Source organism: Eriocheir sinensis, chromosome 39 (assembly GCF_024679095.1).
Source record: "Eriocheir sinensis breed Jianghai 21 chromosome 39, ASM2467909v1, whole genome shotgun sequence".
Classification (NCBI taxonomy): Eukaryota; Metazoa; Arthropoda; class Malacostraca; order Decapoda; family Varunidae; genus Eriocheir; species Eriocheir sinensis.
In genome coordinates, this window is record NC_066547.1 from 7027269 (window position 1) to 7049768 (window position 22500).

Consider the following 22500-nt stretch of genomic DNA (forward strand, 5'->3'; position numbering starts at 1 on the left):
AGAGAACAACCTCATATCCTTTGTACCTTATTTATTTTTGTGGGGGGGGAAGTTGTGGGGGGCATCAGGGGAAATAAAATATAAATAAACTAATGAAAAACTAATTAAAATGGTAAAAAAACACAACCTCATATCCTTTCTACCTTATTTTCCAAACTTTTATAAACGTGCCGGCCGTGCTCGGGGCCTCGACATTCATAAGGCCGTGAAATATTACAGCTCCCTCTCCCTCGCTCTTTCTCCCGGCACAGTTTACATGTTTTATGGAACCGTCGCCTTTTGTGGGCCACCGAACCGGAGTCTGCTTGGAACACTGGGGGGAGCCGGAGGGGTGCCAGGGTGTCTCATATGCTCCTTAGGGCCCGGCACAAGTGGTCTGCGGGCGAGGCTGTGTAATGTAAAATACTGAGGCGTGGTGTTGAGGGCGGCAAGGCTCGCTCTGGGGAGGGGGAAAGGGAGCGGGCGGCAGCAGCAGGAGCAACACTATGTTTCTTAGTTGAAAATAACGCTGAACGATCCAAGTTTGAGGGTTTCCTGTTGCAATTGTCGTTAGGTGTGTGAAATAAGCAGGAACTTAGCTATATTTACAGGCCAATTACGTCTCAACTGCTGCTGTCGTGGGTGACGGAGAGACGCCGGAGGGAACCGAAGGACACGGCCTTTCAGGAGTTCCCGATGGGTAGTTGGTGTCGTGTGGCAGGGTGGGGTGGTGGGAGGAGGCTGAGGAGGGGTGCTGGCGGGGCAAAGAAGGCTGGTGCAAGACGGGTGCTGGTGAGAGTGCTAGTATTGGTATGGGCTGCTGAAGGAGTATTGTGAGGGAAAGGGGCTGTGTGAGGGGGTGCTGATGGCTTGGTAGTGTTAAGGGTGTGCTAGGAAGGGTGTGAGTATTGGTATTGGCTGTTGAGTGAGTGTTGTGAGAGAAAGGTGTTGTGTGAAGATTGAAGAATGTGTTGAGGTGGGTGCTGAGAGTCTGATAGCTTTAGGGGGGGGTGTTAGGATGGGAGTAATTATTAGTATGGGCTGCTGAGTGAGTTTTTTATTGTCTTTTTTTATCAAGGTGAAGAATTTGCTGAGAAACCTGTTGTGAGGGAGCTGAGATGAATTCACTAGTGGATGCTGGAATGAGTGGGTATGGGCGGACTGGTGAATCATTAGTGGGTACGAGTAAATTAGGTATGATATATGGAAAAGGTGGAAAGAATGGTGAGGAGGATAAGAGGTTGATGGATATTACAGTGATGGAATGAGTGGACGTAGTGAGATTAATGAATGGATGCTGAAGACGAGAAATGTAGATATATAGTGAAAAGAAGGAGTGAAAATGGAATAAGTGGATATGAGTGAATTGGTGGATATATATAAGGGTCAGTAAATTAGGTGTGAAACTGTGTGAAGTGTGGAAATGAGTGGAAAAAGATGGATATTGCAATGATGGAATGAGTGAATGTGGATAGATTAGTATGTGGATTTTCTGCATCAGTACCTTTGATATAAACTCTGAAATTGTGAATAAATGGTGGATGTTACAATGCTGGAATAAGGGAATGTGAGAAACTTGGTGGATGAATTTTATGAGGCTGAATCATGCTGTTTGGAAATGAAATGACGGAGAAATGGAATGAGTAAACGTTTTTAGAGGGTTCTAATAGGAAAGGCGTGGAATGAGAGGTGATAATGAGTGAATGAATGTTAAGTGGCTATTACACTGGGCAAATTTTCCGTGGATCTTCAGTCAAACCACGATTTCCGCTGGCGTGGTTCTCAATTTCCGTGGTTTTCTGACGTGTCCACGATCTTCCAAAGCTACGGTAGATTTCCCCGAAGGACGACGGTATTACTCACCATCATCATCATCAGCAATAGCAAGAAACAAATGAGAACCACGCTAGCGGAAATCGTGGTTTGACTGAAGACCCACGGAAAATTTGCCTAGTGTAATAGCCCCTTTATGTGGATGTGGCATGACTGAGGAATAGAATGAGTGAGTGCCTAAATATGGGATGCTGAGGGAGGAGGTGAGGAATGAGGGTGCTGGAGGCTGACAAACGGCATGAGGAGACAATATGTGCGGCGTTCGGTGAGGGATCGGTTGTATTTCCTCTTCCAACGAGCTACCCAACATCACATTGCCAAAATTTACACGCGTTTCGCTCTATGGCTCGCAAACACACGCACGCATATACACGTACACAACCGTATCTAATGATCCAATGACGTACTACCCCCTTAACGTAACTAAAGAGCATCACAGTTCGCTATTTCTTACGTTTCTTACGAGTTGTTGACGTGCCGGTGTGTGATATATGCATTGTTGTCTCCGTAGAGTTTATTTTGCGTCGCCGCTCCTAATATGGGGGACAGATTAATAGTTGTTTTTTGCGACCTCTTATCTCAGCTATTTCATCTCCGTGTCTGTAGTGTTGCGTGTAAACCGTTTCTTGCTCGCCTTTTCTTCCGTGTACCTGATTTTGCTGTCCCTATCATCACTTCCGGGCCTCAGAAATACAAAGCTGTCAAAGCGTTCTCAAATTCTTCTTCATAGTAAACTGACAAAATATAAACGTATGAAGCATGAATTTTTAGCTATATGAACATTCCTTACTCCTTCTTTCTCTCATCTCCTAGTTCTTTCTATACCTCTATCATTCCTCTTCTTTCCTACTGCCTCAGAAATACAAAAACTATCAAAGCGTTCTCAAATTCTTCTTCATAGTAAACTGACAAAATTTAAACGTATGAAGCATGAATTTTTAGCTATATGAACATTCCTTACTCCTTCTTCCTCTCATCTCCTAGTTCTTCCTATACCTCTATCATCCCTCTTCCTTTCTACTTCTTCTATTTTTCCTTCTCTCACCCTGACTGCTTGCTTCCTTTCTCTTTTCCTCATTTATATTCTTCCTCTTTTAACTTCCTTTCCTCATGCTCCCTTTTCACCCAACTCGCTTCTCACTTTATTCCCTCCTCTTCTTCCCATTCTCTTCCTGACCCTTTGCTTTCCCTCACTCACACCCACGTACTTCCTATCTTCTTTCCTTTTTTCTTATCCTCCCTTTTTATCCCCTTTGCCTCTCTTCTCTCCTCTTCTTCCTCCTTTTATCTCCCACCCTCAACCCTGACCCCTAGCTTTCCCTCCCTTCCCTCACACAAACACACCCTCCCTGCTTTCCCCTCCACAGGCTCTCACAGCAACATTTTCTCCCGGTAGTTGGAATTTTGGGAGGCATAATACGCAATTCGGTAAATCACCTCTTTTCGGAGTATAGCGCAGTGATAAAAATTGCAGTCCTTTAATGCGGGCGTTGCAGGATGCTGTGAGATAAAGCGATATGCGGAATTCTTGTCATATTAAGGAATTACGAGGCTCGGATCCATGCGGGCCTGTTTGGGGGACTTCTCTGGACTCCTTGTAATGTCTCCTCTTGATGCTCCCTCTGCCTCTTCTCTCTCTCATGTCCAAATTATGCTGTTTTTTATACGTAGAGTTTTTTGTGAGGTGTGTGTTTGTGTGTGTATATGTTTGTGTATGGGTGTGAGTGGGTGGGGATGGTTTGGGTGTTGGTTTGGGTGTGTGGATGGGTGGATGAGTGGGTGGGTGGGTGTGTATACCTTAATCTTTATGCTGGTTGTTTTTTTAATGCTTTGTTTTGGTGGTAATGTGGGTATGGGTGTGGGTGTGTGGATGAGTGGATGAATGGGTGTGTATACTTGAATCTTTATGTGGGTGGTTGTTTTATTAATGCTTTGTTTGGTAGAATCACACACACTTCCCCTTTTTTTGTGAGATGTGTGTCTGAGTGAGTGTGGGTGTTGATGTGGGTGTGGGTGGGTGTGGATGGGTGAGTGGGTGGGTGTGTATACTTAAATCACTATGTGGGTGGTTGTTGATTTTAATGCTTTGTTTGGTAGAATCACACACACTCACACACATCCGCACTCTTCTTCCTCCTCCCTCATTTCGACGCATTAATATAAACGCGAGCATATAATCGTTTCATGCAGTTGTGTCTCTCTTTTTTCCTTCTCTTTTTTAATAAGGGAGATGAGGCGTTTGTATCGATGCTTCCTCTAAATGAGCCACGCTGAATGAGGCGTAAAGAGAGACGGTTTACGTTTACCTGTATGTTGTGTGTTTATTTTTTTATCATAACCGCTGAAAACACACATAACAAAGATAGATAAACGGGCAAATCAGCGGACACATGGATTGATACATAGACAAACAGATACACACACAAAAAAAAAAAACTATACTGATGCCGCTCCCTCTCTCTATCTATCTCACTCTCATTCTCCCAAATGCACCTGGATCCATCTCTCAAGGTCATCGTCCACTGATATAAATTTAATACCACTGGAGATGGAGAGGGACGCGAGACGCATACAAAAGCCTCGAGGCCATGGGGAGGTGCGTCGTGAATGCTCAACCAATGCAATTTCTCACTCCAATTGTTGTCATTTCTAACCCCGCGTGTTTGTGAAGCAAGGCGGAAGGCTGTAAGGGCGGGAAAGCGAGAGAGAGGGAGAGAGGGAAAATGGGTGATATCGGAGGGATGCTGCAGACAGACAGAGAGACGGACAGAGAGGCAAACAGAGTGACGTGTGAAGCCAGTAGGAGGAATGTATGTAGGAAGAGGAGTGAGTGCAGATGGAAGGAGGGAGAGGCTGAGGAACGAAAGGTGACTAAAAGGAGTGAAGTAGGAAGGGCGAGTGAAATGCGAGGGCGTCAAGGAAGGGAGGAAGGAGCGGAGATAGACGAACGGAGAGCTTGCGAAGAAGAGGCGAGTAAAAGAGATGGAACGGAGGAGGGGAAGACGGAGGTGGTGGCGGTCTTGTGGAGGGAGGAAGAATCGTGTGAGTAAATGGAGAGAAGGGTGGTAAACAAAGTGGAGGAGGAGGAGGAGGAGGAGGAGGAGGAGAGACCGAGGAAGAAGGGAAAAATATATATACGACGAAAAGAGTTAATTGAAAGTAAAAACCTCGTTGTGCAGATGGAAATTAAGGAATGTAACAGGATCGTCGTGATGGCTAATGAAGCAGGAAGGTGAAATAATAAAACATAAAACGGGAAAAAAGAAAACAGAGAAAATAAGAATTAAATGATGCAGATAAATGAGTCAACTTGAAGTAATTTGGAAGTAGCTAAATGAATCGAATAATAAGAAAAAGAGAGAGAGAGAGAGAGAGAGAGAGAGAGAGAGAGAGAGAGAGAGAGAGAGAGAGAGAGAGAGAGAGAGAGAGAGAGAGAGAGAGAGAGAGAGAGAGAGAGAGAGAGAGAGAGAGAGAGAGAGAGAGAGAGAGAGAGAGAGAAATAGGGACTGTCAGAAAGATTTTAAGATTAACCCAACGATCGACAGGGCCGTTGAGGGAGGCTGAGGGCTCGGGGCGGCTGACGGCTGGACAGATGCAACGGTGAGCACCTCGTCATTAGCAATACCTGATGGACGCGGCGACACTCAGACACAGACCCACGGCACATTACCCACGAGGAGGAGGAGGAGGAGGAGGAGGGGTACAGAAGAAGTATCGGGGGGTTTCAGAGAATGGAGGGAGAACAGATAAGAGAATGGGGAGGGGGAGGAGGAGAAGGGTCAGGAAGTTGTATTTTGGGGGGTTCGGGGGTGGAGAAGAATTAGATAGGAGGAAGAGTGGTAGAAGATGTCAAGGGATCGAAGGAATGAATGAAAGCAGGAGGAAAAGAAGTAACAAGAGATAAAAAGGGGGTAAGCGAAGGAGGTTTGAGTTGGTGTATACAGGGGTGAAGGAGGGATGGTTAATAGAGGGAGGAGATTGAAGGTCAGGGTATTGAAGGAAGGAGAATAAAAAAAAGAAAGAGGAAAAGGAAGAAAAGGAGAAGAAAGGATGAGGGTAGGATGATTCGTGGGTTTATAGAAGAAAGAATAGAAAGAGGAATGGGTAACAGAGGGAATGAAGGTAAGGTCAGGAGATAGAAGGAAGGAAGGCAGGAAGGAAAGAGGGGAAGAAGGAAGGAGTTAGACGAAGGAAGATTGGGTAGATTGGGAAGGATCAGGGGGCGAAGGAGGGATGGGTAGGAGAGGAAGGAGGATAGAGAAGATAGGTCAGGGTATTCAGGGAGGGAAGGGGAGGAGGAAGAGGAAGGAAGGAAGAAAGGAAGGAAGGAAGAGGAGAGAAGATAGGTCTGGGAATTGAGGAAGGGAAGTAGAGAGAATAAGGAGAGAAGGAAGGAAGAGGAGGGAAGATAGGTCAGGGGATTGAGGAAGGGAAAGGAAGGAGGGAGGGAGGGAGAGAAAGATAACAGGAGGAAGAGGGGATGGGAGGAAGGGGGGTGGCCGATATCAGTGAATGCTTCGTAGTTGCACGGAAACGGCATTTACCTCGTTAGAATTTACGGTCGACTCAATGGTGGCAGTTTTTCCCTCCCCGAACGTGGGTTACTGTTGTCGGGGCAAACTCTGCGGTGTTTCTGCACGTAAGTTATGGCCTGTAATTATCGGTAATGTGGATGTTCTTACACGTTGTGGCGCCGGGTATGGGAGGCGCCCGAACCTGCTCCAGTTTTTGCTATCCATGTTACCTGTTTCCTCTACACCTATACCTGCCTACACCTGTCCGTCTGGCTGGCCCATTACCTGCCTATATGTCCTATCACCTTCTCTTCCTTGGGTCATTGTTATTGCTTCTTCTCTGGTGGTTGATTGTTTTCTTTCATTCTTGTTTGATTGTCTTTTGTCTCTATTTTGGTAACCTTCAACACCCCTCTCCTTAATATTTTGTCTTGACCTTCTCTTCTATCTATATTTAAGAACATTTGAGAACAATATGTGTGTGTGTGTGTGTGTGTGTGTGTGTGTGTGTGTGTGTGTGTGTGTGTGTGTGTGTGTGTGTGTGTGAGAGAGAGAGAGAGAGAGAGAGAGAGAGAGAGAGAGAGAGAGAGAGAGAGAGAGAGAGAGAGAGAGAGAGAGAGAGAGAGAGAGAGAGAGAGAGAGAGAGAGAGAGAGAGACGAAAACATTCACCTCTTATACCTGTACCAGCCGAGTCAGGCCCACGTGCATCGCTCAAAGTTACCTTGACGCCAACCACTCAGGTAAAAGAACCCCCCTTCCCCCTTACCCCCCCCACCCAGCCACCTTGACCCTCCCCGGTGCAGTGGCCGAGGTCATGACCCCTAACAGGACGAGGTATCAGGGTCCTGTTGTCTAATGCGTTGAGTAATGGGAGGAATTGTGATGACCATTGTCCATTAGATTTGTTTTTCCCATTAGTCTGTGTCCATATTGGGTGTCCTGTGATTGAGTGGTGACGATGGTGAGGATGCTGGTTGTATGGTAATGGTGGTGGTGGTGGTGGTGGTAGTAGTAGTAGTAGTAGTAGCTTTTGTTATAGTAGCAAAAGTAGTAGTAGTAGTAGTAGTAGTAATATAACTTTAGTAATAGTAGTAGAAGTAGTACTAGCAGTAAGGAAAGTAGTAGTAGCGTTGATAAAAGTGGAAAGTGTAGTAGCAGGAGTTGCCGTTATTGTGGTAGTAGTAGTAGTAGTAGTAGTAATACTGGTAACGGTAGTAACAGTAATAGTAATAGTCTTAGTAGTAGAAGGAGTAGTAGAAGTAGCAGTGGTGGTAGTAGTAGTAGTAGTAGTAGTAGTAGTAGTAGTAGTAGTAGTAGTAGTAGTAGTAGTAGTAGTAGTAGTAGTAGTAGTAGTAGTAGTAGTAGTAGTAGTAGTAGTAGTAATAATAGTAGTAGTAGTAGTAGTAGTTGATGTTATTGCTGATATTGTTGCTGAAGAAGTAGTATAAATAGTTTTAGTATTATTAGTAAGAGTCGTAGTAACAGTAGAAGTTCTACTACTACTACTACTACTACTACTACTACTACTACTACTACAAATGAAAGAATAACAACAACAGCAGCAGTAGTAGTAGTAGTAGTAGTAGTAGTAGAGGTAGTACTAGTTGTAGTAGTAGTAGTAGTAGTAGTAGTAGTAGTAGTAGTAGTAGTAGTAGTAGTAGTAGTAGTAGTAGTAGTAGTAGCAGTAGCAGTAGTAGTAGTAGTAGTAGTAGTAGTAGTAGTAGCAGTGGTGGTGGTGGTAGTACTTTGGGTGGGGGAGGTGGTAGTAGTAGCTGCAGTGTTGCGGCTGTTGTTGCCAGACGGTTTTTGGCTGGTGTTTCTTATTATGTTGATCTATCTTGTTCTTTCATGACATGAAGAGACATTCGTATGTAACCGGTAGTAATGCAAATATGCCTAACTTTCTAATAGTTTTTCAGTTCTTTGGAATTTATCACATGTGTTTATATGCATGTATTTATGTGTATGTAAATACGTGTGTATGTATATAATGTATGTATGTATGTGCACAAAAACATGTGACTGCGCGTGCGTTGGGGTACACACACACACACACACACACACACACACACACACACACACACACACACACACACACACACACACACACACTCGTGACAGCATGACGTTGGGGCATGATGGAGCCACCATTTTATCGTCGCCGAAACACAGACCTGACACCCCGTCCCCGCGGCATTACTAGAAATATATCGCCTTCTTTTTATTTTATTCCTGATTACAGCCGTGCAGCGACCTGCAAGGGTTGCTGCTGTGATGACAGGGCCACTCATCTCATGTAACCGTGGCCTTCCTGGCGCCCGTATACTTTAGAATGTCATAGGTTTAGTGAAGGCTGGAACCCATTTTCTGTAGTTAGGGATCCTGCCATGTGCCTGCCCCTGCAAGGTACGGCGGCAGGGTGCTGCCCCTCGCCCCAGGTGTGGAAATGGCGGAGGTACAATGCTTAAAGCGCTTGTACCGGGTCTGCAGTGTGGGCGACTCTCCGGGAGTCTCACAACCTTTCGTTCTTGTTTCAGATTGCATGGGACTGATCGAAATGTGGAGTTTCTCCTCGCCGCCACTAGATGGCAGCAGCGGCAACCGAGTGTCAGCACACGTTTCTGTGGTCAGATGAGTGGCAGCCACCGAGGACGGCGCACCTGTATTCCTGCCCTTCGTAATAAACTTCACTGCAATCCTTCACCAAACTCCCCTTCCCCTCCTCCCAGGGGGCGGTATTATAGACATAGGCACAAAGAATTTATCGTGTTCAGGCAAATGAGAAATATTGATCCATAGAGCATCTATAAGCCTTAAGAAACTAGGAGAAAACTGTTGATGCTTTTCCCCGCACTACCCCGTTAGTCCAGACAAACACACTTCTTTTTGACTGACTCTGAGCAGCGCTCCTCTCTGCCTTAGCTCAACTTGGGGATCACTGAGTAGCCTTACTGGCCAGCACGGGGGACCACAGCGTAACAAAAAGGGGCCTTTGTGCCCACACTGGAGGGTAGCTTTGTGTGGGGGTCTTGGGCCAGGTGGTCAGGTGGCGAGGGTTTATTGTATGAGAGGGACACGAGAGTTCCTGTTGGGCGCTTAGGCTGCGGCTGCTGTGGTTTATGGATAATCCCAAGTTGTTTTACACTTCATCAATGGGCGGCTTTTGATGAGGCCTACACTTAATTGTTCTTTTATGAGGTTACACTGCCTGCCTGCACTTCTGTTTATATTTCTTTTTGTCCGAGTCTTTACTCCTCTCTGTAGCAGAATCACACAAAACAACAGTATCGTATGGGGCACGCACAGGACACATTTTTAAGCTTTCTATACACACACTTATCTGCACCTCCTCCAGGAAGAAAGTGTAGCACAGGACTCTGGGCTCACACAGGGAAGAAGATTGGAAGTATCACAAGGCACTGGTGGGCTCTCACCTGGCCCTCGTCACCTGGATAACACTGACATGCACGACACTGGGGCAGGCAACTTTCACGGCTCTTTGAACACAGAATCACTGGCATAACAGAGTCTGAGGAGGACTGTTCAACTTTGACACTTTCTTACACACTGGCGTGCAACATGCCTTCTTCAACAACACATGCACAGAGGAATTTCAAGACATTGCAAAACACTCATGTCACATTATTCACTAGTAGCACCTTGAAGAGGCTGTCAGACGGACGTTTCTTTCATGACGACCAACTTTTTCGACTTGACTCGTGGAGTGCCGAGGTGACACGCCGCTCAGAGTTTAACATGACACACTTACTTACTGACTCAAGCACTGACTACAACGACACTCTTGGCCTATCACTGGACCCCTGTTGCAGGGAGACGAGCAGCCCCCTCCCTGGGAAGGCAAGGCTCGGGAGGAAGGAGCACAGGGATTCGGAGGAAATGAGAAACACGGGACGCAGCCCGCTGGGAGGGGCGGCACAAGACACGGCAGGAGCACTACAGGGATCAAGACAACAGAGAAGAAACAACAAGAGGGCTTACCTGTGATAGACATCCATGGGTACCGTGGGATGTCGGGGATGTGCGGCGTCGGGGTTGGCTGACTACAGGAGTTCAGTGGGTTAGTGACGTTGTTCTGGTGGAAGTACTGGGCCATGTTGCTGGTGGTGGCACAATTCTGCAGGTTTAGGCCGTACTGAGACATATCCGTGGCCCCGGTCTGGGAGTAGCGGCATTGCTTGTCGCCGTCTGTGTTGGCTGTCATCGCGGTGAAGGGCGACATGTTGGTGGCGGGGGTGGAGGACAGCTGATGCGAAGTGACACTCACGTACGGATACATACTTCTAGCTTGCGTATTGTAGTTTACCAGGTTAGCCGCGGCCGACTCCGCCTGGTACTTGGGCAGAATACTATCAATATAATTTGAACTCATTGTTCACATAATTCTTCCCAGTGGTAACTACTTAGTAACAACTGTGTACACACCAGCCTCGACTACCTGTGATGGCAAATGAATCCTTTTCTGAATTAGACACCAGGCACGAGAACCCCGAGCGGTAAACAAGTCTGCCCAATCAGTAGGTAAGGGAGCCCGGAGAACCAATAAGCGCTCGCCTTGGTCGGACCTTCATTATTAGCGCGATAAGGCCGGGAGGGAGAGCGCGACTACACTCAAAACACTATCGCCATCTGTGGACCAATCGCAGAACTAGGCGGTGAAGCCAGCCAATACGGGCCGCGCCGCCATCTTGGATATGGGCCGGGAGGGCGCGACGCGTCGACCGCCACACAAACACACATCTCGGGAATCAACGAAATTATGGGTGGCACGCTGCCGGCGGTGTTATTACAAGCGGTCCTCCTCCAGGCTGCCCACACTGGACTCCAGCAGGTAATTTGAGCGAGTGTATCTAGTGTTATAAGGTGTGTAAGTGTAACATCTTAGCCCGGGGAGCCAGCAGGCCCCCGCTCCAGCGTCACGCATCTGCTCAGTCCTGCGTCCTCGCCGGCACCTCCACTCCCCCCCCTCCCCGCCTCCCTCCACCACTACCACCAGCACCCTCTCCTCCTCTTCCTCCCTCTCCTCCTGCTTCTACCTCCTCTACTCCCTTCACCCTTTGTGGTTATCTCCCTATTCTCTCCTTTCACCCTACAAGAATTTCCAGCGGCCTAGTGCTCCGCTGCGGCGGCGATAAAACATCAGAAATTGATTACATGTCAACTCTCGGCCCCCGGACCGTCCGCGCACTCCGTCCTGTCAAAATACGAGCACTTCTAAACGCATGACGGGAACCGAATGAAGGAACGGGTGCTGTTGTGTTTGCATGATGCCAAAAGATTCTGAGGGGCCTTCTCCAGCAGCAGGACCAATAAAAAGCCACACTATGTTTACGCCGCTCGTTATTTCGTTAGCGATGTAATTACCTACGTATCACGAGCCATCGATTTTTGCAGCTTGGTGCAACTGTTTCGCTGGCCGAGATTCCTGATGAGGCTGTTTCAGAGGGAGTTTGCATGAGACTTGGGCTGAGCAGACCACGGCCTGTCGGGCGGGTGGTCAGCCTGCTCCGGGGGGACAGGGGCCAAGTTTTTGTTTACCTGGCCGGGGACGGATTTCCTCTCTCTCACAATTACTTCACTTCCACCTTTTCTCTGATTTGTCCAGAAAATGTTTCGGCCCACGGATACGTTCAAAACACCTCTTAAAATAAATTAAATAATGCGTTGAATTTTAATATTATGAACCGAGCAAGAAAAAAATATTTAAAAGTATTTTCTACATGCACAATTATTATTTTATTATAAACATTTTTTTTTCTATCTCGCACTCGCTATTTTAGGCACTGCGAACTTCAGAAAAATGGCTGCGTTATCGTAGTAAAGTTCACTTGATTTTTTAATAATCTACAACTGCATAAAAATTAACCACAATATTACCTGCGGCCGCTATAGCGCGGCATAATACCGCCAGATTATTAGCCATTTTAAGCGCGTAACTTGCACGGCTTCACTATGTCAGCGTGTACACTCTATATTCACATTTTCCTCACCGTCCCTCCCTCGGCACACTCCTCCAAGCACACGGGAGAGGATAAAGAAGCGGACGTGAGGACTTGGCTTTTAAAATGGTCGAGGTAGGAGGAGCGGAGAGGACCCGCGGCGCTGGGCCTTGCAAATGGCGCGCACCGCTGGCCCTCCCGCCCGCCCGCCCTTCATCTCATTTTCCATCAGTTTTCTTTAATTTCCTCCACACTTTCCGATATGACACTGACACTTTTAATTTTTGCCGACTCGCCGGGTCGATACACGCTCACTTTCGATAAATCTCGCCCGTGTGATGGATGGCTCGGCCGCTGCTGGCGAATATTAGTTATCAAATATTGTTCCTGCTTCAAATTAAATATTGATCGCGTTTTTTTACATGCTTCGCGTTCTCAGGTAGGGAAGCTCAAACAGGTGTAGCGGGCGAGGTGAGAAGTAGCCGGGGAAACCACTAAAAATGAGGGAAAAAAAAAATTTACAACGGCGCGCGGCCAAGCAGGCGGGAAGGCGTATCTGATTGGGGGAAATGGGGGGTTGGGGTAAGCCAGGCCTAGCTTTTTTGGCATAGGCCTCGTGATTGGAGGGAAGGGTTATTTTTTTACGTGGTCAGTATGGCAGAGGAAGAGTTATAGCGGCCACGAGTGACCAGTCTTGTGGCGTCGGGAAGTGCGAGAGGGGAGGGAGACAGTGCCTGGCCGCCGCCGCTCCCTCGGCCGCCGCTCTCCGTGAGTTTGAGATTTATTTCCATTTATTATTCATATTTCTCGGCGGTTCCTGACGAATTTGCTGTCACTCGAGTCACGTGCATGAGTTCCTTTTTCCGCTGGTGTTTGCACTGTGGTTGTTCATGTGGCAGTGTTCAGCGGGATGCGGAAAATGGTTATGTTCTGTGTTGCCTTGGCGAGGCTGAGCGGCGCTGTGTATGTGTGGCGCTACCGAGAGACTGTCAACATCGGTATCAGTGAAACGTTTATCTCGGGAAAACAAAAAGAACGCAAAACGTATCACAAGTCGGACACTCGAGACGAAGATCAGGCAGACACATATTTTCCGTCGGGGTTCAGAAAGTCGCAAGAACAAAGCACTAAAATTCGAGGCAAAGGAAGATCCCGGGAGCTTTCAGACCGGCGGCGGGGACAGGCCAGGCCCCGGGAGTCAGAATGACAGCGGTGGCGGCGGCGGCGGCTGCTGTAGCGGTCCCCAGCCGATGCCGCGGGATGTCGAGGCCGCCGTGTCTATGTGGCGACTTTTTCCTTGCCGGGAGAAACTTTTGGGAGCAGTGGCAGTCGTGGCAGAAGCGCGAATTTTGACTGATTCTTGACGGCAGGTGGAGTGCGGGGCCGGACCGCCACCACCACTACTACCTCGGCCGCCTCCGTCACCACCACAGTCACCACCACGGCCTCGGCCACGACACACACACACGACACATTCACAGGACGGGATTGGTTGACGGAGTAGGAGTGGGGGTGAAGGGGACCAGGACACGCTCTCCGCCCCCTTCCTCCTTGCCCCCTACCCTTCACTCACTCTATCGAAGCACTGAGAGCTAACTAACTCGCCTTGGTTCGAAATCCCTTGTATATATCGTGCACACACACACACACACACACACACACACACACACACACACTCACGGTCTGGCGGCGGGGGCAGTCACCAGGCCTTTGCGAGTGGATGTCGATGAGGGGCTGGAGGTGGTTGGTGGCGGCGGCGGCGGTGGTGGTGGTGGCGGTGGTGGTGGTGGTGGCCGTGGTGGTGGTGGTGGTGGTGGTAGTGGTGAAGGTAATGATATTGGTGGTGGTTGGGAAGATGATGATGGAGGGGGGGGCAGTGCGGGGGTGAGAAGGGGGGGAGGGGAGGGGGTGGCTAATGGTGAAACGCCAAGAGGCACGTAGAGAAGTGGAGAGGAGATTCGTCGCTCAAATGGAGAAAGAGAAGAGAGAGAAGGAAAGAGAGAGAGAGAGATAGAGAGAAAGCTAAAGAGAGAGTGAGCATGTGAGAGAAGGAAGGAAAGAGGAGGGAGAGTTGCGCAAATACTTGAGAGCTGTGAATGGCAGTCTCGACCCCCCTTGTATATACCCGTATCCCCCATCACTCACCCCTCGTTTTGACACCCCCCTGTCCCCGCCCCCGCCTGCCCCGGCCCCCGCTGGAGACGGTACAGAGGACATGAGGCCTAATAATCTTGCAAGTGTCTCCGACCATCCCGAGTGCCTGCAGCATGGCACCTCACCGACTCGGTCTAATCTTTGCGGAGTGAGCTTGTGTGGGGAGTGAGTGAGGGAGTGAGGGAGTGAGGGAGTGAGTGAGCTGGCGGGACAGGGAGGCTGTTCCTTATTTGAGCTTTGACTGTGTAGGGGAACAGGAACTGTTGCTTCTTCTGCCCCCTCCGTTTCTTCAGGTGTAACAGTGGTTGCGGCGGCGGCGGCGGCCCCACTCAGGTGTGCGAAGGATACACGGGAACAGCGAATATCCAGTTGTGTCTTCAAGGTTTTGATTGGCCGTAGAATCTCGACGTTGTTGGGTACAAGAAAAACTTCCGTGACCGCATGACATTTGAGGAGGAAAATCTGTACGAAATGTGTATGTGTGTGTGTGTATGTGTATATATATATATATATATATATATATATATATATATATATATATATATATATATATATATATATATATATATATATATATATATATATTAACGTTTTATATTTATTTTTGTTGACGTGTGAGCATCGATAAATGTGTTTGATGAGTTAGTTTTATGTGTGATACAATGGCCGGTGCGAGTTGTGTTTTTATTTTGTTTATTTCTTCAAGACGCGGCGAGACAACGTGTTCCCTTGAGTGGCAGGCAAGCAGGAAACGGTGCCAGTGAGTGCCATGCGCACGTGAGGGGCATCGGTGCCGGAAACACGTGCAGTAAGGAGGCCGCGGGTTTAGCGGCGAGGGTGGCGGCAGCGGCGGCGGCCTCAGCCGCGGCGCGGCGCCCCACACTCCCGGCCGCCCGTCCAGCCTGGCGGCAGGGCGGCGCGCCCTGCCGCCTAATATTAAAAACATAACTAACTAACGTACATATTAAAAAAGTGATAAAAAAGCTACGTTAATTTGTTTACTACATATATTTTCCGCCGTGCTAAATGTTTCCTCGCCTCAGTGATGGAGACACGTGAACCTATCACGGCATTACTTTGAATTTTATTTTGACTTGTACCCGGGAAATAATTTTGTGGTTAGTAAAAACCTGTGGACAAAAATTAATTTTCGGCGGTTTCCTAAAAGCCTTCACCTTTACGGACCCAGCGACAGAGACAGTTTCCGCTCACAAACAAATAAAAGATTATAACCGTTTCAGATACGACTGTTAAGATTTAACATTCTCCGGATGAATAAAAAAAAACTAAAAAAAAGAGAAACTTATTGATTTATTGTGTATGCGGGATTGAGGAAAGACAACTTGGGCTCACTTAGAGAACACTTGAGGCCTCATCGGGGGGACAGAGGCCACACTTAATAAGATATGGCCATGAAGAAGTGTTGGAGACGGATTGCGAGTGGCCGTAACACAGAGTTATAGGCAATAGCAGGTCACAGTTCCCGCGAGGTTCCCGTTTACGGCTTGCATTAACACTCGTCTCCTGTCCCCCGCCGCCCCCCGAGCCGCCGCCGCCGCCGCCCCGCCCGCCACAACGCCGATCGGTCCAACAGTCGCCCTGCTCCGCCGCCTTGCTGTCTACGTTTCTTCAGCATAAAAAAAAAAAATAACTTGGCCCTTAAAATATAAGAAAAAAAATAAGTGAATATACGTCGCTTCTTTGTTTAGCAGATCGCAGGTCGTTCGAATTATTGCATAGAAAAACACATAATAATCCCAGATCGGTTATCATTGTTTGCTGATGTGTGTTTGTTGTGCAGGGCAAGGTTATTGTGGCTAGAGCGACGATTTGTTTACTTCAAGATCCTGCGAGTCATTGAGCAAAAGAAAATACTCAAGTAGGAAATATTTAGTTCATTATCAAAAGTATGTATTTTATTATACATATTTAAAGCCGCAAAATTACATATAATACCGCGTTGTATTCACATAGCTAAAATAATTGTAATTTCTTTTGTAATATAATTTTATCTGGTCCCATGAAGGCGTCGCAAGAAGTTTTTTATAAAGAATAAACTTTCTCCTGTTGGACGGTGATATAAAACGATGTAACGTTAATGGGAAGTCAGGCATTAGGGAGAAAAAATACGATAAGAATATAAACTCCGATAATGAAGATAAAAAATATATATAATGAAAATGTGAGAAGGAATTCGACACCACCGCCACCACCACCATGACCACCACCACCACTACCAACACCACCGCCAATAACAACAGCAGCGACAAATATGTGAAAAATTTAAATAGCCTGTACTAATTATCCATTTTTTTACAACAATTATTTCTAAAAAGTGATCATGTCAAAACCGCAAAATCTGATTGTGATAAACTCTTGAAAAAAAAAAAACATGGTGGACATATCTGTTTAGTTAGTGTATTGTTTGTAGTGTGTGTAGTGCCTGTGTGTGTACGTGTGTGTGTGTGTGTGTGTGTGTGTGTGTGTGTGTGTGTCTCGCCTGACCGCCCTTAGCTTCGTTGGCTGAGGTTGAGGTTATTACTTGCATCGTCTTGGCGAGAGCCGAGTTTGGTGGATTGTGGCGAGGAGGAGGAGGAGGAGGAGGAGGAGGAGGAGGAAAAAATGCGAATAGGAAGATGTAAAAGAGGAGGAAGAGTAGAAAGAGGAGTTGAAGTGGCAGGATAAAGAGGATGAGGAGAGAAAAGGGAAGCGCAAGAGAAGAGGAGGAGGAGGAGGAGGAGGAGGAGGAGGAGGAAGAAGAGGAAGAGGAGGAGGAGGACAGCGGGATGGAATTAGAGGGATAAGATGATGAAGGAAAAGTGATAAAAAAAGACAAAAAAAGAAGAAAAAGAAAAAAGAAGCAAAAGAAAAAGAAGAAAAAAAAGAAGCAGAAGAAAAAGGAGAAGAAGAAGAACAAGAGCAAAAAGAAAAAAAGGAAAAGAAAAAAGAAAAAGAGGAAGAAGAAAAGAAGAGAATAAGGGAAGGAAAAAGAAGAAAAAAAAGAAAAAAAAGAAAATATGAATGAATAAGAAATAAAATGATAAAAGAAAATATTGAAGACGAAGAAGAATTGAAAAAGAGATCCGAAGGAGGAAGGACGGAAGAGAGGAGGGAAGAAGAGAGAGAGGATAGAGAGAAAGGGATATTGAAAAGAGAAGAGGAAGTGTAAAAAAAAAATAATCACACGCATGACATTTTTCGGTACAAGTCATCTTAAAAAAAAAAAAGTAATTGCTTATATTTCCTTCTAAACGAACATAACGAGGAATCTGTGTCGTTTTCCGTAATATCCAATTTTGAGGCTGTGTTGGCGTCCGTCCCCTTTTACGCCTGGTTAAATCTTCTTTTGATCCAATAATATTTAAACATTTAACGTGATTTTGCAACTCTTCCCGTGACGAGTATTTTCCCTTCGGTGGACCTGCGCGGCGGCCTGTGTTGCCTCCTCCTTCTCCTCTCCTTCGTGGGTCTCAAAGCGCTGCGTGGTGATCTTATCCGAGGCGAAATTTATATTTTTAATGCCACAGATATTCCGATGCGCAAGTTTTCGTCCCGTCCACCTCTCCTCACAGGCGCGACAGGTTCCTTGCCTACCCAGACGGAACTTCTTAGCGCTGTGTCCATATTTATAGTCTCCATGTTTATTATCAACACGTGGATGTCACCTGGTCACGCCTGCATTCCACCGCGTCGCCTATAAGATGCTGATGATTTATCCACGCCGATAATTTAGGTTCAAGGTAACTTTAGGATATTGCCATGAATTTTGTGGTGAATATTTTTTCCTTAAATTTATACCAGGCGTGCTTAGGTCTTCGAGAATAATGAATAGGTGACCAAAGACGAAGACGAACGTAGAATTTTGTGTTGGTAAAATTTGATTCTGTAGGTTTTTCTTCTCTTTTTACGTTAGGCTTCATTAGACTCAATTCACTTTCATTACCGAGCCACTGTGGACCGTGGTGACCGAGAAGGGAATCTGTCCTTTCCCGGCGCACCACGTCCCGGACCGTCACATCAACAATTGTGTATAAATCAGCCACTTTGACTTACCAGCTCAGGCTAAGTGAGTGAAACTTTGTCAGCATTTCTCTCCGCTGCTATATTTAGGGGCGGCCGTATGTCGGGGCCGAGTTAGGTCCCTCGCTCCACGCTGACTGAGATTGTCTACTTTGAAAATTACAATGTGAATGATTAAACTTTCTATCTTTTTTTTTCTGCCCGCGCTTTCTCCGAGTTAGAGAATACTTGGTATGGTCGTGTATTACCCTAAAAGTATTGTTATCGGTGTATAAATTTCGTTCTCAATTCCCACACAACACTGATGGAAGAAAGGAAATATATTCAAATGTTTTCTTTTGTTATTGGTACGTATAGCGATTATTTCAAATTGTGTTTCTATTACGTGGATTTGAAGGTAATGGACGCTACTCTCTCTATAGAACAGCAACATTGAAAGGCGGCCAGTGCTTCGAGGGGGAAGGGGTATTGCGTGTGGGGAAAGGGAGGACAGGGACTGGGTAGGGATAGGGACAGAGGTTTCTAATCTAGGCGGGGAATGGGCGGTGGGACGGAGGTTGAAAGCTTCAGGAAAGGGAAATAGGGATCGAAAGTGGTTATAAGAATTCGGGTTATGGAGTTTCTCGGTTTGAAAGACAAATGGCAGATTGAAAGAAATTCGCACGATGCCGTAAGACTAGTGGAGTTCTGAAGAAGGAGAAACAGAAAGGGAGCGAGAGTAGGGAAAGGAGAAATGAAAGTGAAATTGGGGTCCTGGTTAGGCTGTGATGCCCCTCACCGGGATACGGGAAGTAGAAGGTGATGAAAAAATAGGCTGAAGGTGAAGACAAAATTGAGTGGTAATGAAGAAATTGGAAGGTGATGTATAAATTGGGGTAGTGATACAAAAATTGGGGGAAAGGTGATGTCAAAATTGGGTGAAGGTGATGAAGAAATTGGGGTGAAGGTGATGAAAAAATTGGGCTGAAGGTGAAGAAAAAACTGAGTGGTAATGAAGAAATTGGAAGGTTACGAAAAAAATTGAATATTGATAAAAAAATTGGATGATGATGAAAAAATTGGAATAGTGATGAAAAAACTGGATGAAGGTGATGAAAAAATATTGTGGAGATGATAGAAAAAAATGAGGTTCTGACTATAGGCTGTGATGTCCCTCCCTCGCTGGGTTACAGAAGGCTGAAGATGACAAAAAAAAAAAAAAAAAAAAATCCCGCGTCCGAGGAGACAATTTCCTTTCCCTTTCACTCATTCCGACACTCTCCGAGAGGTTCGTTTCCCCGTCTGGCAGTGAGGGAGATCAACACCGGATTCCCTTCATATCCTTTTTACGTGCTTTTAAGTCCCCTAAATTAATCATCCTCATTAATGATTGTGTATATTCTTTTATTGTGATGCTGTTTTAATTTTACGGTCGAACTTTGAGCTATTGAGTTTTGACATATACAGATTTTCGTCGTTGGCTCAAGGACACTCAACTTTCTATTTTTATGTGTCATGTTTCCCACTAACTTACTAATATCGAGGTTTATTATGGTGATCTGGGCCCCAAATAACCTCAGTAACGTAACGGGAGGCCCCTCTCGTGATGGGCTTAAGCTATGTGTGTGTGTGTGTGTGTGTGTGTGTGTGTGTGTGTGTGTGTGTGTGTGTGTGTGTGTGTGTTGTTAGTGGGTTAGGTAACAGCCCCTCCCACCTCCCTCTCCCTTTTCCCCCTCTCTCTCCCTTTCCTCCTCTCTCTCCCTTCCCATATTGTGTCCTGCCATCAAGTTACTCTCCCTTTTAACTCTTTCATCCTTACCACAGAGCACTCCTTAACTCCCCCATCTCCTCCTTTCTCTCCCTCATCATCTCCCTCTTCTTCCTGATCTTCCTCTCCTCTCCCCCTTCCCTAATATTCTAAAGCGTGTCGCCCCCCTTTCTGTCATTTCTTCCTTCCTTCCTCCATTCCTCCATTCCTTTCTTCCTTTTCTTTATTCATGGTAGTTATGTTTTCATCCTTTTTCTCTTTTTTTATTCCTTTTCCCTGTGTTGTGTTTTCTCTCTCTCACCGTCTCCGTTTCTATCTCCTCCTCCTTCTTCTCCTATTTCTCCTCCTCCTCCTCCTCCTTTAATCCTTCTCTTTTTCTTCCTCCTCCTCCTCCACCTTCTCCTACTCCTCCTTCTCCTTCTCCTCTTTTTTTATCCTCCTCTTCCTCCTCTTCCTTATCCTTTTCTTCCTTTTTTCTCCTCCTCCTCCTCCTCCTTCTCCTCCTCCTCCTTATCATTTTCTTCCTTTTTTCTCCTCCTTCTCCTCCTCCTTCTCCTCCTCCTCCTCCTCCCCCCTCTGTCTGCTCCTCTCACGACTTACACTCCATCAAATTTTTATCTTTTTCCAGTTCATCATTTTCACTAATTTCTTATTTCTCCGGCATTTCTTATTAATGACTTTTCATAACCACTCTGTTCTCTGTCATCTTCGTAATTAGCAGATTATTATTTTTTTATTTCCTTCGTAAACATTCTCTCTCTCTCTCTCTCTCTCTCTCTCTCTCTCTCTCTCTCTCTCTCTCTCTCTCTCTCTCTCACACACACACACACACACACACACACACACACAAACACTTATCCCTCTCCCGTCTTCCTTCTTTCGTCCCTTTCTTCCATCCCTCCTCCTCCTCTTCCTCCTCCTAATCCTCCTCTTCCTCCTCCTCCTCCTCCTCCCCCTCCCCTAAGATGGTGTTGGAAGCCATAAAACAAAAGCTCCATTCATTAGCATTTATATATGCCTCGAAGCATCAATTTATTGTTAGAAATGCAAGACCTATGTAGTTTATCGAAGAAAACATCTATAATACCCGAGCGTCGCCCAGTAAAACCAGTTGTGTTGAGGCGAAGGGAAAATAAAAGGTGATCTTCAATTATAGTCCTCCGGCTGCTTAAAGAAAAAAAAAGAAATAGCAACAACAACAACAACAACACCCGACTGACTATCTCTCTCTCACACACACAATCTCTCAGGCATAAAGAAAGAAAGCACCGCGACTCGACATCACCACCAACCTTCACCACCACCACCACTTTCATCACCACCAACACCAATACTTAGTCGTCTGGTGTTCAAGCTAGCGAGGGTGTGAGAAAACGTTCGTGTAAGAATCGAAAGCACAAATTTTCAAAACCGGAGAAAAAAAGGGATTGCAAATAAGAGGGATAAAGGGAGAGAGAGAAAGAGGGAGAGGGAAAGAGAGTTGTTCCGTGATAGGTAGGTAGGTAGATAGGTGGGTGGGTAGGTAAGTAGAGGTATAGGGAGGGATGTGGATGTGTGGAAGAAAATTATAAGTTGCAAGGTGAAAGTACAGTGAAGGAAAGAAAAGGAAGAAATGAAGACCAAAAGGGACAGAGAGAGAGAGAGAGAGAGAGAGAGAGAGAGAGAGAGAGAGAGAGAGAGAGAGAGGTGTTGTGGGATCGAAAGACAGAGACAGAGGCAGATTGTGATATAAGAAGGGACATGGCAACATTTTCTGGACATACCTCAGAATATTTATAAAAAAAAGTTAGAGAAATGTAGACAGTGATATGAGAAGTGACATGTCTACGTTTTGTGGACATACATCAAAAAAGAAAAAGTTAGAGAAATGTAGATAGCGATATGAGAAGGGACATGTCTGCGTTTTCTGGACCTGCATCAGAATAATAAGAAAAAAAAAGTTAGAGAAATGTAGATAGTGATATGAGAAGTGACATGTCTGCCTTTTGTGGACATGCACTGTAGAATAAAATAAAAGTTGCTATAGGTGAAAATGAATCAGCAAAAGCAAAAAGAATGAAGAAATCTTTACAAAATGCAGCTGTAAAGTTTGGTGACATTTTACCTTTTTTTTTTTTATTCTTACGATTTTCCTAAATATAAAATAGCAGTGAAGGAACACAAAAACGAGCGTGAAATCGTCCTCTTCTCTAATTTTCTCACGCGTAGATGACAGAAAGAAGGAAAAAAACAAAACCTTGAAATAACGTTGATTTTATATTTAGTTAGTTTTATCTTAATCCCAAAATTTAGTCC

At 46.0% G+C, this 22500-nt stretch overlaps 1 protein-coding gene across 6 annotated transcripts in view; it reads right to left on the bottom strand.

The window, feature by feature from the left end:
- The window catches only part of LOC127008928 (homeobox protein abdominal-A homolog), a 187369-nt gene that overhangs the window by 148957 nt on the left and 15912 nt on the right, over nucleotides 1–22500 (bottom strand). For 2 of the 6 annotated variants that reach the window (XM_050881413.1, XM_050881410.1), the window contains exon 2: nucleotides 10327–10783. In XM_050881413.1, coding sequence (XP_050737370.1) covers nucleotides 10327–10717 — 391 coding nt within the window. In that variant the 5' untranslated portion in view covers nucleotides 10718–10783. The other 4 variants (XM_050881409.1, XM_050881412.1, XM_050881411.1 and 1 more) reach the window with 4 other exon arrangements.